Raw genomic sequence first — 15201 nt, forward strand, 5'->3', positions numbered from 1 at the left:
CGGAACACGACGAATACGGAACAAACGATTTTAAATAGTACAGTTGGGGCCCTAGTTTATTTTTTGCCCCGGGGCCTTTGCTTACTTAGCTACGCCACTGTCACACGGAATTTTAACGGGCTATTATGTCCATAATTTTTGTCTGACTGACAAAAAAAAATGTAATACGTGTCGTGGGGGAGATGGTAGGGAAGATTTGGACCGATACCAGTCAGATTGGCTTCCAGTCAGAAAAGCTGGCCAAGAGTAGAGACGAGTGGAATAAGAAAGGGGAGGCTTGTGCCCAGCAGTGGGACTCATTCATCTCATCCCAGCCTATATATGACGTCCCACTGCTGGGCACAGGCCTCCTCGCAGAAAGAGAGGGCTTGGGCCGTAGTTCCGACGCGGGCCCAGTGCGGATTGGGAACTTCACACACACCATTGAATTGCTTCGCAGGTTTGTGCAGGTTTCCTCACGATGTTTTCCTTCACCGTACACATTAGCCGTGCAGTGGGACACATTATAAGTAAGTTAAAGTGTCCGATGTTTTTTGGGAATTTGACTAACGGACTAATCGTTATTTTTAGGGATCTGGCGTATTTTTCCTTGAACAAAAACTTTTTTGAACCAAATTTGAAGTTCATATTAGGTTAAGTTTTTTTATTTTGATGAAAATGTGTATAATAATGGTTGTAAGCTAAAATGAATCGTACAGCATTAATATCATGGCACAAAACGCAATCTGGTTTGTTACTTAAATAGGAAATTTTAATACGAATTAATAAAAAATATTATTGTACGTTAATATAAGTTTAAATTATTTTATTTAAGAATAATTGTAGCCGAGTATCCAGTGGCGTAGCGTAGTGGGGGCGAGGGGGGCGGCCCGCCCCGGGCGACACTTTTAGGGGGCGGCAAACTTCCATAATAAATAATACTGAATAATATCTTGATAATAATATATTTCACATTATAATGAACACAAAATTTTACATTAATTATACTGTGTGGTGAAATATAAAATCCCCTTTCTATAAATGAATGGTACAAATGACAATTGAAATACCTAAATAATAGAGCGGCAGAATATAGGTTGTGCCACCAGATTTGAGGTCACGCACACTAGAATATGTCATGTAATGACAGCGGGATTTTGACATTCACTCATTCATTTCATTCATTCTACTTTTATGCAATCCACTTCTTCATGTAGCTGTGTGGGTAATTATTCAGTTCAACTCCCGTGGTACTAGATCCACGCTACGCCACAGAGTATAATCGTTTTTGTCACTACATCTGAATGAGGGCTATCGCGTATGGATTCGCCGCTAGAGGCGCTAGTGTAGCGAGAGGTCTCCGAAATGTCAAATCTCATTGTTTTTGGCTGAGCTACGCAGTTTTATTTATAATTAGAATCATTTTGTGAATATTTTGCAATACCTGAAATTAGTTATGGCAAACATGCGTTACGGGGCGATGAATGTCTGTGTTTTGAGACAGTTTTGTCTTTCGGAAACCTTTGTCCTACCTTTTTCCGAACAAAACGGGACTACGCAACGCTGTGGCACGCTCGATATTTTTATGGTACGGTTTTAAGGTATTAAATATGATTTAAATGTAATTTTTTTTTCACGCCCGTAATAAAAAACTAACCACAATACTTCAGGCAGGACCTTTATCTACAGTGGCGCCAACTGGTGAGCGCGAAAACGGTAGCCCTCATTAATAAGTTCCAATGAGGGTTTCAGTGACAGGCTTTTTGGCGCTATTATCGTGAGGTTTGACAACTTTGACATTTGCGTCACCTTTGTGATTGGTTAAACTAAATGAGCTTATCTCAAGCAAGACTGAAACGTCAAACGAAACTCGCGATTCTAACGCCATCTAGCGACGTTTTGCCTGTCAGGTAACCATCATTATTAAGGCATTGAGTTTGTGATTTAGCTTCGATAAAGTAAAATTTAAAAAAATAATGCATTATATTGTTTAGTATTAACTGAGCATATTTAAAATGTCAGCTTGTATTTTATACAGTGTATATACTTAGATGTAAGTTAAAGTAACAAATGGGCATAAAACTGTCATAATATAACCGTGTAATCTCAAACAAAAGACATTAATTGTAGTAGAAATATTATTTGTAATATAATCAGTATTTTTGAAAGTTTGTTAGTAAGTAAATAAATATTTATGTTGGTCACAGTTCTTTTCGTTTTATTTAACTTAAAAGGTCTACCCCCACTACGACGTATCATGCCATGCCCGTAACAGGAGCGTGTCAGGACCGGACTGTCAAGCGCATACATGACCCGCGGCGACGGTTGGTTACGGGACGTGCTAGTGGGCACAGTCTCATACTTTACAGTACAAAGAATTTATTTTTGCCTGACACTTCGCTGTTACGGTCATGGTATATAATGCGTACAGACCTTCACGTTTAAATAATCTATTTGACATATAAATATTACTTAAGCTATCGTGAGCCATATTTCAATAAAATTACTAAAAAAAAGTAAGTCAGCTGCAGGGGCTACTCCGAAATTCGGAAACCGAAGTTCGTGTCGTTCCGTCACTCTGACACAGTCCACCACCATCCCAGCCTATATACGTCCCACTGTTCCCACGCGGGCCCAGCGCGGATTGGGAACTTCATACGCACCATTGAATTGCTTCGCAGGATAGTGCCGGTTTCCTCACGATGTTTTCCTTCACCGCAAAGCTCGTGGTAATTTCAAATGTAATTCCGCACATGAATTTCGAAAAACTCAGAGGTGCGAGCGGGGTTTGAACCCACGACCCTCTGCTTGAGAGGCGATAGGTCAAACCACTAGGCCACCACGGCTTTCAAACCACAAGACCACTCTGACACAGTATTCAATACGAAAGTGAGAGGGACGGTACGATATGAACTTCGATGTTCGAATTTCGGAGTAGGCCCTCAGGAACGATCCGACTAGTTTCGTTTTTTCGGAAGATCATTTTCATTGAGTGCGTTCACGACAGGAGGCAGACCGCGAGGCAGTGCTGGGGGCGCCACCGTCGTGAAAGCACTCGCCTGTGAAGAATATCTTCCCATAAGTTCGAAACTACTCCGTCCGTTCCTGGCTATAATCGCGAGTTTATTTATTTTTTTAGTTTTATTTTACACTAGTTGTTGCCCGCGACTCAGTCCGAGTAGAATTCGTGTATCGCTTTTCCGCGGGAACTATGAGATTTTTCGGGATAAAACTATCTATGTCCTTCCCGGGACTATGTGTATACCGAATTTCATCTAAATCGGTTCCGTGGTTTAGATGTGACAAGGTAATAAACAGACTTACAAACTCCAGCATTTATAATATTAGTAGGATATGTTTTCTCTTCAAATAAAATAATTTACAATTATATTTTTAATTTTGAACATGAAACTACCGTGAGACTCACACATATTAAATATATTGACCTGGATAACTCACGTCTTAAATCGAGTTTAGCTCGACATGTTTCGGGCACGCGCGTGTTGCAGCAGCCGCTGAGTCGCGTTGCTCCGAAGACGAAGGGCTACGGATTAGCCCGAAACATGTCGAGCTAAACTCGATTTAAGACGTGAGTTATATTTAATATATTATTAATTTTTAGTCCTCAACAATCTCAACGAAAACATGATTGATAAGAGTTAACACACAGACGATGGATAACTTGACAGATGGCTGGCACACACCACTATACAACAGGATATATATACTTACTTATAATAACTACGATTTATTTTAACTATTTATACAATCCTTTTACATCTAAGCCTACAACATGGTCAACAGTTTCAACGAAGTCTTCGTAGCTACAACAGAAGCTGTGTGTCCCGTCGTTCCGCAGTTTCAGCCAAGAGATGGCGCCACAGACGTCGTCACAGAACGTCAAGCGGTCTGTAGTAGTTTGGTTGTAAAATGACGAGTTGACTGTAACAAACGCTGTGGCTGTTTTGCGCTTCGGATCATACACTAGCTGCAATTAAAAAATGTTTTTTAGCATGATAATGAAAGCATTGTAGAGTAATTTATTGAATCAGGCGTTTGCAGAGGTCTATGCACGTCTATGCAAAAAATGCGTGTTAATGCAGCTCCTCCACCTCGTTGCAGACAGACATTTGTGTGAATACGAATGTTTGTTCTCGGGTCTTCGACGTACATACTAGATCAATAGTCTCCGTTTCCACCAGAGATCTGCGAGGATGTGTTGCGAGAAATGCGTTTTTCATGAACCAAAAGAAACGCTTCATTTCAGAGCAATTACTTAAGAAAAGAGTATACCGTGTACCCCTTCCAGTTGTCAAATCGGTATTTGCAAAGCGCTGCCCGTTCTTCGCACACCCTTACATCTATAATGTGTAAGCAAGACACTAGTGGACATAAAAAATGGGTGCTTGCCCGAGTAAAGAGATGTGGGGATGTGGCTCTTCAGCCACACACTTGGAAACGCTGGTGTTGGACGCTAACATACTTGGAAACGGAGCACTTGCTCTCATCAGGTACGTAGGTGAAAACACGCACGCACGCACACTCAAACATACACACACACACATTGGTAGTCTTCTGTTTCTTCTGCACTACCTCTGTACCTATTAAGAATTCGTTTTTTGTTTGGAATACCACCTCGTCGGCACTGCCTAGTTTGGGGCCGCTGACACTGTATTTTATGTTACACTGTTTCTGCATCAATAAATATTTTCATTTCATTTTATTTACATCGCTCCGCTCAGCGGTTTCCACCAGAGCAGCAGGGCTACCTACTACGAAACTCGAAACTCGAAGTTCGTATCGTACCGTCCCTCTCGCTCTCGTAGTATAAGTGTCACAGGGACCGCACGACACGAACTTCAGTGCAAGGGAGAGCGTAAAATTTGTAGTGTGGTGTATATAACTGAGGCTCCCCATGAGGCTGACATAGTCACATTTGGTGTTACTAAAGCCTCGTAACAGCTCGTAGCCTCGTTTGGGCTCAACAGAAAACCAGCGTTACTGCACATAATGTGCGGCAACACATGCTGAGTGGAGACCCTTTTTGGTATCCTGCTGTGTCACCTAGTAACATAGTTTTAGTGCTAGTTCTAGTCTTAGCTTTAGGTGGTACATTTTTGGAGCCAAAATAAACTTTTCTTTCTTTCTTTCTTTCTTTCTTTCGTTAAAATACTAGATTAAAAAAAAAGTAGTAGCCATGCTGTGCTTGAACAGGTAAATGAAGCGTTCTTCATGAAGAAACAATCCTCGCATCACATCCTCGCCCATCTTTGGCGGAAACGCCTTATTGTAGTTACCTTGTAGAAGTAAAGCGGCACGGGTGCCACATCGTTGTTATTCTCATCGGTGTGTAGATAGAACTCCTTCTCTCCTTGCGGGCTTGGTAACCGCAGCACGCCGTGCGTGCCCGTGTACACCGTCACCGAAGAGTTGGAGCTATGCACGCGCCGACGGAGGCCCTGGAAGAGTGGTCGCACATTTTTATGATGGCATACTCCCATACTGACCGGTCTAAGTATACAACAGTCCTGGATTTGTTAATAGGCCATAGGTGCTAGCCTGACGGTATACCTTAACCTATATCCTCAGTCGTCTCTTACGACATCCACGGTAGAAATGGAGAGGTGTAATTCTAACCCGACACTACACGGGTAAATTATTGCGGTCCGCAAAATAAAGCAGTAATAACGACTATCTGGGCCAGAGGAAAAAGGTTGAGTATGGTTACTCTAAATCCATATATCACAAACATACATCCTCGAAGGCCGCCCAGTCGCCGCTGTTGCCGCGCTTCCACTGCGGCGCGACGTTCACGTAGTGGAACGAAGCCCGCTTCAGAGCGCGCAATGAAAAGTCTGCGTTCGCGGCAAGGTGCCCACGTGTGAGGAACTGGCGAAAGAAAAAGAAAACTATTTATGTTGCAGAAAAGTCTTGACTAACTTCATTATAGGTGATGAGGGTTGTGCGAAATATCGCTAGATGGCGTGAGTGTCAAGAGGTACGTTTGACGTTTGCTCATGATTGGTTAAAAAACTACCTGAGCCAATCGCAAGCAAACGTCAAATGGACTTCACGATACTAACGCCATCTAGCGATATTTCTCCTCTGTGAAAACCCTCATTAGCCCTCATTTCTTAAAATTTAGGATGCTGAAGCTGTGTTGAAGCTTTGCTACGCTTTGCTGACTGAACGAACCCATTTAAGCCTCACTTACCTCTTTCTTGGTTAAGTATGTGGAGTCCATATTCGATCCTAAGACAGCGTTGATGCGGTCCTTTTGATGCGTCAATTTGTACAGATCAGCGATTGGAAACTTGCCGAACAAATCACCACCTGTCCATAACAACAAACAAAATTAAAACTCTGTATGTAGAAAATTCTATTCGTCATCTCTAATTTAACGAACTCCTCTTAAACGGCTGGACCGATTTGGATAACACTTTTGTATATTTTAATAGGTTCCTGGATGGTTTGAAATCACATTTGGATTCGGTAGGTGGCACTATTGTACTAATTTTATGATTTAAATTCGGGTTTTGTTCCGCGTACCCTGGTTTCATGCCCTGGAAGTAGGCAATTGCTGGCTGACTATGAGAATTAAACGGACGAGCTTGCGAGCTTGGTAAAAAAAGTCTGGAGCTCCAACAAAATAACTGATAGCAGCCATTTGAGTTGGCTGTATACGACTTGTGCCAACATTGCCACGAACGGCTTTTCACTTTTTAAGCAGTTTGCGAATCGACAAAAATAAATTTTTGTCGAGCTAGTGCCCCTGCAATCTTTTTAACTTTTTAATTTCTCGCTGACCATAAACTATGCACTTAGCCTTCTGATATGTCAGGAATAATGTACCTAGACTTTTACCACAGAATAACTAATAGTACTTATACGGACATTTTAGAGAAAATTGGATTTCAGGTCTGTGCAACCAATGTTTACCGTAAAGCTCGTGGTTTCAAATTAATTTACGCGTACGAATTCTGAAAAACTCCGTCCGAGCCCGAGTTTGAACCCACAATCCTCTGCTTAAAAGTCTGTTATAGGCTAACACACGGGGAGGCCACTACGAAATTCGAAAATCGAAGTTCGTAACGTACCATCCCTCTCACTCTCATATTAAACAATATAAGCACCAGCGGGACAGCAAGATACGAAGTTCGAATTTTACACTTCGTAGCATAAAGCTACTGTTACACTGCTCGTTACTAGCATGCTCGTGGACTGTTTACATTTGCTAGCAATAAGCATGCTAGTTTTAAGTCTGCTCCTAAATAAGCATGCTCAAACACTCCGATATACATGCCTTTTGATAGCATGCTCTCTGCAGGGCTACTATACGAAACTCGAAGTTCGTGTCGTGCGGTCCCTCTGACACTTATACGAGAGCGAGAGGGACGGTACGATACGAACTTCGAGTTTCCAGTTTCGTAGTAGCCCTGCTGCCAGTTCAAAGTCAGTGTTGCCACGGCAATTACCGTGTTATACGGCTTTCAGGCCAAAAAATCTCAAAATACTGCAACCCTGTGGCCGTTACGGCTTTTCGCAAATTCAACGGTAGTAATTTATTTATAACAAATTTACTTTTCGTAACTTTTCTTTTGCTTGCAACTCTCGTGGCACTCCCTCTACTATGCTGATAAAGCAAAAGCATTTGCACTTGCTTATTACCTTTCCCCCTTCCGCACCCCCCCATTAACTAGCATGCTCTCTAATAGCAGGGCCTGCTACTAAAAAGCATGCTCGATAGCACAGAATAAGTAATAGTACAAGTCGATAGTAGCATGTCCTGTACACACATGCTAGTAGGTAACACATGCAGGTACCCATCAGCCAAATAAGACAGCCGGTGAAATTACTGGCACGTGAGGTATCCCATCTTAGGCCTCTAGGTTGGCAGCGCGTCTGCAATACCCCTGGTGTTGCAGATGTTTATGGGCGGTGGTGATCTCTTACCATCAGGAGACACACTTGCTCGTTTGCCTTCCAGTAGTATAAAAAAAAAAAAAAAGTCTATACATTTTTAAACCAGTTCCTATCAAATGAAAATGTCGCTAAAGTCGAACTTTCAAGTTGACAGACAAGTCTATTGGCATTATTGTTTTATGACATGCAAACGATTATCTACTTTAGGGTGGTAGACCACATTTTTGGCTGATGGTACCTAGGTGTTACAGGCGTTTTTGTGTAACTGACCAGTGAACTGAGGCCTCCTCCCGATCTGGCTGTAAAAGCTGCTGGGGCTCAGGTCGTGCTGGACAAAGAGAGTACTCATGGTCCCTCGATCGAAGCAAGCCGTGTACAGCGTATAAAGCTTACCAGCTACCGTGTAACCAACTCTGTAACAAAGGTAATAAGGTGAAAAAGAACTCTGATGAGCGGATCGTGAAATGCGAGCGAAATTGATTTAAATGACAATGAGAGCTTAAAGACAGGCGAAAGATCGCTAGATGGCGTTAGTATAGTAAGGTTTTTTAACTGTTAGTTTATTTATGTTATGAGTACTTATGTTGTTAATGTTGTTAGATAAGTACTTAACAACATTTTGAACATGAAACTACCGTGAGACTCACTCATATTAAATATAATGACCCGGATTACTCACGTCTTAAATCGAGTTTAACTCGACATGTTTCGGGCTAATCCGTAGCCCTTCGTCTTCGGAGCAACGCGACTCAGCGGGACCCGAGCCACTGAGCCGCTGAGCCGCTGAGTCGCGTTGCTCCGAAGACGAAGGGCTACGGATTAGCCCGAAACATGTCGAGTTAAACTCGATTTAAGACGTGAGTTATCCGGGTCATTATATTTAATACTTAACAACATTAACATAATAAGCATTAATTTAAATGACAATGAGAGCTTAAAGACAGGCGAAAGATCGCTAGATGGCGTTAGTATAGTAAGGTTTTTTAACTGTTAGTTTATTTATGTTATGAGTACTTATGTTGTTAATGTTGTTAAGTATCTACCTATCTATTTAGATTTGTTGTGCATGTGTGTGTATTGTATAAATGGGGATGTATTCTTGATATTGCTGTAATGTAATGTAAATTCACCACCTGCTAAATTTTATTCCTTACTTCTCCATCCATTCCATTTAGATTTTTCACTGCTTCAAAGAGCTCAAAGGGACTTGAGAATTTGATATTAATTTTAGCTTGATACCTACCTCCACGCATTACTGAAAATAACTTAAACTAGACAAGTTAGAAAAGTTCAATATCTCAAAAACGGCTGAACCAATTTTAATGAAACAAAATAAAAAGCCCGCATCGTAAGATCGCAATATTAAGATCCTTTGTTTGTAGAAAGGTTCAGTTTTTCCTTTTGAGGTAGGTACGGGACCCTAAAAGCGTTTATGAATGAGTTAGTTAGGTACTTCACGCTGGTCTGCCCGCTGCGGTAGCACGCCTGCCGCGTCTCCAGCGCTGTGAAGTACGGTTGTGAACTGCATGAGATCGCTTTGAACTCGCCCCGCCATCGCCTCGCGCCAGCGCTGAATGTAGTGTTGGAGACGCACTTTACTTCCTGGCGATAAAAAGTAATAATTAGTGGATTACTCTGATAAATAATACCATGGAGAACAGATGGGCCGTTGAGGCCGTAAAGTTCTCGGATCGGCAAGCGAGATGGACGGATGACCTGGTTAAAGTCGCGGGTTCACGGTGGGTGCAGGCCAGGGGATCCCCGCCAAGACGAAAAACCGGCCAAGTGCGAAGGGTTCCGTACCATTATCTATACAACATTAGACATTAAAAAAAAACACGCTTGTTGTATGGGAGCCCCCCTTAAATATTTATTTTATTTTAATTTAACTATTTATTTTTAAAGTGAATACGACTAAATATTCTATGAATATTTCAAGCGTTTACATGTTGCCGTTATTAATATCGAGCAAAAAACGGCAAAAATCGCGTTTGTTGTATGGGAGCCCCCCTTAAATACTTATTTCATATTTTTTTTAGTATTTGTTGAAATACATAATCTGTGAAAATTTAAACTGTCTAGCTATCACGGTTCTTGAGATACATCCTAGTGAGTGACAGACGGACAGAAGGACGTATAGGGGATCCTAGTAATAGGGGTCCCGTTTTTAACCTTTGGGTGCGGACCCCTAAAAAAGAAGGCGGGGCACTACCTACGTTTTCTCGAACCGTTTCCTCATAACATCGTCCCCAGGGCTCTCTTCCCCACTGGGCACACGGGCACGTGCCCAGGGCCCCGCGATGCATCGGGGTTCGGGGTCCCCTAGCACATAATATATAATAGTACTAACGTACAGAATGACCACGCTCCGCCCCGCACCGGTTCGAGTTACCCCACCCCTCAAGCGCAGATTGCAGGAAAACCGCAGGAAAGCAGTCGGGTGCGCGACGCGATGTATGTCGGCCGCACGGCACTAAGTTCGGGAGCAATCATTTTGCGAAATGGTAACGGTACCCTACCTGGTCTACTTCCTTTTATACTTAAACTGAAATTATCGCAATTAATACATGAAATACCTAACTACCTACCGAATAATTCTTTTAGTTTGTAGTCGTATATCTATTGTACATAATTAAAATAATAATACTTAAATACACATTTTAAGTAGGTTTAAATAAATAGGTTAGATTAACGTTTACATTGATTTGCACTATCTAAGCCATACCTACATATGCCTTAAATGTCATTGGTAGTACTTATAGTACTAGGGTTTAGCGATAGTCAGCCCTGTGTATCTTACGCACACATTGACGCGTGTACAGACGTCGTCGTGCCTATGTAGATTCAAGAACGCGTATTTTGTACGTTGTGGCCGCCGTGTGCCCCTCCCTAGCCTAAATCCATTACCAAACGACAACCGATAGCTACTCCACTCTCGCCTGAAAATCAGGCTTACCGAATGCAGCATGTGCCCAGGGCCTCTAACAGGTAAAAGACGGCCCTGATCGTCCCAGTTGACAAGAGAGCCCAAATTCACAGCGATGTGTTTAGGAAACACAATTTCGTTGATACATTTTTCTCAATAAAGGTCATTGTATCAGCCAGGATCCACTCACCAGGTCCTCGACCCCGGTGCTATAGTTCCCCAACACCACCGCCCTCCCGGGGCAGGCGACGGTGATCGCCGCCGCGCGCCGCACAGATACCCCCTTCTTGCCGCCCGGCAGCAGGTAACTGTCGCCGTGGAGGTACACGGCCGACGGGGAACCGAAGTCGTCCTTCAGGGATAGCACGCAATCTGAAAATATTCTTGTTTAATAACATTTAAGTACAGTACAGTCACGCATTATCCCTTTTCCAGGCATAGTGCTAATAGTGACCACATAAATGTACAGTGTACACTTACATTATACACCGTGTTATTTTTGATATCCGTTAACTTTGAGGGGACAATCTACAGGTCAAATTAAGTTAATTTCTCTAAGACACTAGTAGCCCAACTCTTACTGTTTAAAAGATAATCAAAAATTAAGATAAATAATTATTAGCAATAAAATATATGGTCCTTAATATATGAATTTTTTTCAAAGTCCATAACTATTTAACCAGTCCATAACTGTTTAATTCACACATATTTAGCAAAAGAAGGTTAAATATGTGGATTTTTTTGATGCCTATCCCTTATGTGACGCATCAATGTCACTTGCCAATTTGTTTATTTTACAATGTAACAATTAACAATGAATGTGACATTTGATATGAGATTCACGCTGTCATCGTTCATCCACCATTACATCTCGTATTTCGTTTTCTAGAATTGTTTTACCGTACAACGGCAAAACTTACTAGACACTGGCAAAATTGTCCTCCAATGGACAGCGCCATATTTTTCTAAAAAACAACAACAACAATGAATGTGAAGCTATTATATGCAAGAAAAAACATTTTTTTTTTCAATTTCGCTAGAAAGTTAATTATCAGGTAGTTCATATCAATCAATGAACTGAGTCGTCTACCGAAGTTAACGGATATCAAAAAACACGGTGTATTCAACCTTGCTAAATTTACAATACTGTGCACAAAATCGTTAAAAATATAATTCGTTTTTAAATTAATGTTATGAGGGCATAGGTGAACAATATAAAACTATGACTCGTTTTGTGGTAGCTGATCTAAATTCGCGGGCCTGGAAAAGGTTATTATCTGCTATAGCAGAGCGTGCAAAAATATCTGAAACGTGCTACTGGCCCTAGAAATATATTATACTTATTAGATAGGGATTTATGCTCGGTTCGACAACTAGAATGTTAATGTCTCTCGGGACTCGTCAGTTTTTTTAGTTATCCTGAAGAGAAAGAAAATCGATTTTTTGTTTCAAATAATTTTTGAGGGTTGTGATTCCGAAAATCGATTCGCTGGTCCTTCAGTTGTCAGGGCCCGGCATTTCATCTACTCGATAAAAGATGGCGCCACCAAAGTGTAGGTACAGAATTTTGTTTCCACAGTTAAGTCAATGACGAATCGATTTCTAGACTTAGCCTACTCTAGATTGTAGTCAAAATCGTTAGATCTGTTTAAAGGTTCGTCGGTTTGGCTTAATTCAAATAAGTTTATAATATATTCAATCAAAAAACCATATTATGTATACACACATGAACACATGAGATTTATAAAATACCTACTAGATTTTGCTCTCGATTCCGTCTGTGAAAAATTCATCTATAGCTATCCCACGGGAACTCGGTAATTTTAGGGGATAATAACTGTCCTATGTCCTTCCCAGAATCAACATATCAAATTTAATCTAGGTAAATAGAATCAGCGGTTTAGACGTCAAAAGGTAACAGAGTTACAATACAATACATACAAGAACTCTTTATTGTAAGTACACCAGAAGTAGTAAGCGATACAGAAAACAGTTACTTTCACATTTTATATTAGTTTGGATGTTGTAACTGCCGACTGCAGCACATTAAATTTATAAATGCCTTAAAATATTTGGACAATGTCGTTATACTAGATTCCATATGAAACTTCAAAGCCTCTGCGCAAATCTGGTTTTCCCAAATCAACCAGAAAAATCTGTTTTTAGGGTTCCGTACCTAAAGGGTGCCAACGGGACCTTATTACTGTGACTCCGCTGTCTGTTTGTCTCTGTCTGGCTGTCTGTCTGTCTGTCTGTCCGTCCGTCTGTCACAGGGCTTTATCTCAACAACAAATACTAAAAATAAAATAAAGTTGAAATTTGGCATACTTATGTAAATTTGGTGACAATACAATAGTCTGGTAGTGACATCTTGGTGGTTCTGCCAGAATCGTCTCTGCAGGAGGGAACTCCTCAATAGTTAAATAGTACAAACTTGAAATTTGGTACAGATATGTAGTTTAGATGACAATGCAAGTACAGTCAACAAAAAGTACTTTCGGCAAAAAAACTTGGATTAAAAACACGGACATTGTGTTCGAAATGAATGAATTATTATTATTATTTTTAAAAATGTTTTTTTTTAACAAAAATTATTACAAGCATTATATTTATTTGCAGTGTAATGTAACTACGTTTGATCGGGTGGAATCTTTCATTTTAACTCAAATTTGAAGTGGATATCTTCAAGTCAACCGATTGAGCTGAAATTTTTCACGCATGTATAAATCCGATGATGACAATGCAATATTATTATAACATGGAGTTGATCTGATGATAAAGCTAGCGGGTGACCATAGGAACTCTGTGATAAACGACACGACCGCCTCGAGTTTGGACTCAGTTGATTCGTCTTGACGAGTACCTACTTTGGTAACCAGGGGCATAAAGTACAGTCAGCAAAAAAAAACTTATACTACGAGAATTTTAAGCAAAACTTTTACTGAAGTGTTTACGGAACCCTTCATGTACGAGTCCGACTCGCACTTGACCATTTTTTTATTAATAAAATTTAAGATATTATGAAGTAGCATATCATGGTTATAACGCTATGTTTACATATAAGATAATAACTGAAAGGTCATACCTCTTATCTTGATACCAAATTTTAAACAAAATCGTTCAAAAAATTGTTCAAATTATTGATTAAGCTCATTTGTTTTATTCTTCGATTAAAAAAAAATAGAAACAAAAAAACATCGGTATTCTAGGTGCCTATAAAAAAAACGCATAGCATAAAATGACACATAAAAGAAAGAAATATTAAATGATTGACACGGACATGATAAAATCAAAGGAGATTCGATTTAAATAAAGCGTATCTAAGAACAGACTCACCACATTGCATTTCATCCACGACCTTCAATATTAGCATCAGAACAAGCAGACTTGTTGACTTCATGGTGTTTATGTGTCCCTGGTATGCCGCAAAGTAACGGTACGTTAACACTGGCTGTGGGTGCTATGGACGCGGTCGATGTTTGCAGACAATGCCCCTACTAGTGGTTCGTACTCACTCACACGTTACTCACGAATACATATATCTAATCTACCTATTTTCTAATAATACCTTTCAACGAGCAATTCTTGTATCCATACCTCAGATCCATACTAATATTATAAATGTGAAAGTGTGTTTGTTTGTTCTTTCACGCCGCAACGGAACAACGGATCGACGTGATTTTTGGCATAGAGATAGTTTTTAGGCCAGAGAGTGACAAAGGCTACTTTTTATCCCGGAAAAATGCACAGTTCCCGAGGGAACAGCGCGCTATAAACGAATATCACGCGGGCGAAGCCGCGGGCAAAAGCCAGTATACATATACATATATATTTTGGGGATCTCGGAAACGGCTCCAACGATTTCGATGAGGTATGTAGGGGTTTTCCGGGATGACAAATCGATCTAGCTTGGTCTTATCTCTGAAAAAACACTTGTTATCGAGTTTTAGCTCGGTCGCCCAGGTACTAATACCTACATACAAACGCGACTTTGCCTGCAGCATAATGCTGTCAAGTTTCTTTTCGACATCGCAAATGTTTTTTTTTTAGATTATTTTGAGTCGGTGTACTTTTTGATGTGGAATAAAGTTGTCTGTCTTAAAGTCGTTTATCGTGTTCCCTCGGGAACTAGACAATTTTCCAGGATATAATTATCATTATGTATTAGGTACATTAATCCTGTCATCCTGTCCTTCCCAGGGTTTTAACGTGGTTTTAACTATGTCCATTTCGAAATTGTATGGCCTCCTGAGCCCTCGCATACTTTATAAAGGACCAATTAACACTAAGAATAACGGCCAAATGTACTTTATACAGTAAAAATTGTTCATTGAATAAAGAGTTCTAAGAATTTTGAAATAATATCCAAAATA

General features: G+C 40.5%; 1 protein-coding gene and 1 long non-coding RNA gene across 2 annotated transcripts in view; both read right to left on the bottom strand.

The window, feature by feature from the left end:
- Window positions 1–925: 925 nt before the first annotated feature.
- LOC141442989 (uncharacterized) overlaps window positions 926–15201 on the bottom strand; it is a 52358-nt gene continuing 38082 nt past the window's right edge. Inside the window, exon 2 of the long non-coding RNA XR_012452997.1 lies at window positions 926–2583. This is a non-coding gene — a long non-coding RNA (uncharacterized lncRNA). The remainder of the gene's footprint in view (window positions 2584–15201) is intronic.
- LOC141442984 (salivary endonuclease-like) lies at window positions 3712–14275 on the bottom strand. The gene is made up of 8 exons (XM_074108200.1): window positions 14165–14275; window positions 11019–11200; window positions 9356–9504; window positions 8173–8315; window positions 6194–6312; window positions 5734–5868; window positions 5277–5438; window positions 3712–3967 (listed from the first exon to the last, which is right to left on the bottom strand). The coding sequence occupies exons 1-8, from the start codon at window positions 14226–14228 to the stop codon at window positions 3737–3739; spliced, it is 1185 nt and encodes a 394-aa protein (XP_073964301.1). The 5' UTR covers window positions 14229–14275; the 3' UTR covers window positions 3712–3736.

This window comes from Choristoneura fumiferana, chromosome 26 (genome assembly GCF_025370935.1).
Source record: "Choristoneura fumiferana chromosome 26, NRCan_CFum_1, whole genome shotgun sequence".
Classification (NCBI taxonomy): domain Eukaryota; kingdom Metazoa; phylum Arthropoda; class Insecta; order Lepidoptera; family Tortricidae; genus Choristoneura; species Choristoneura fumiferana.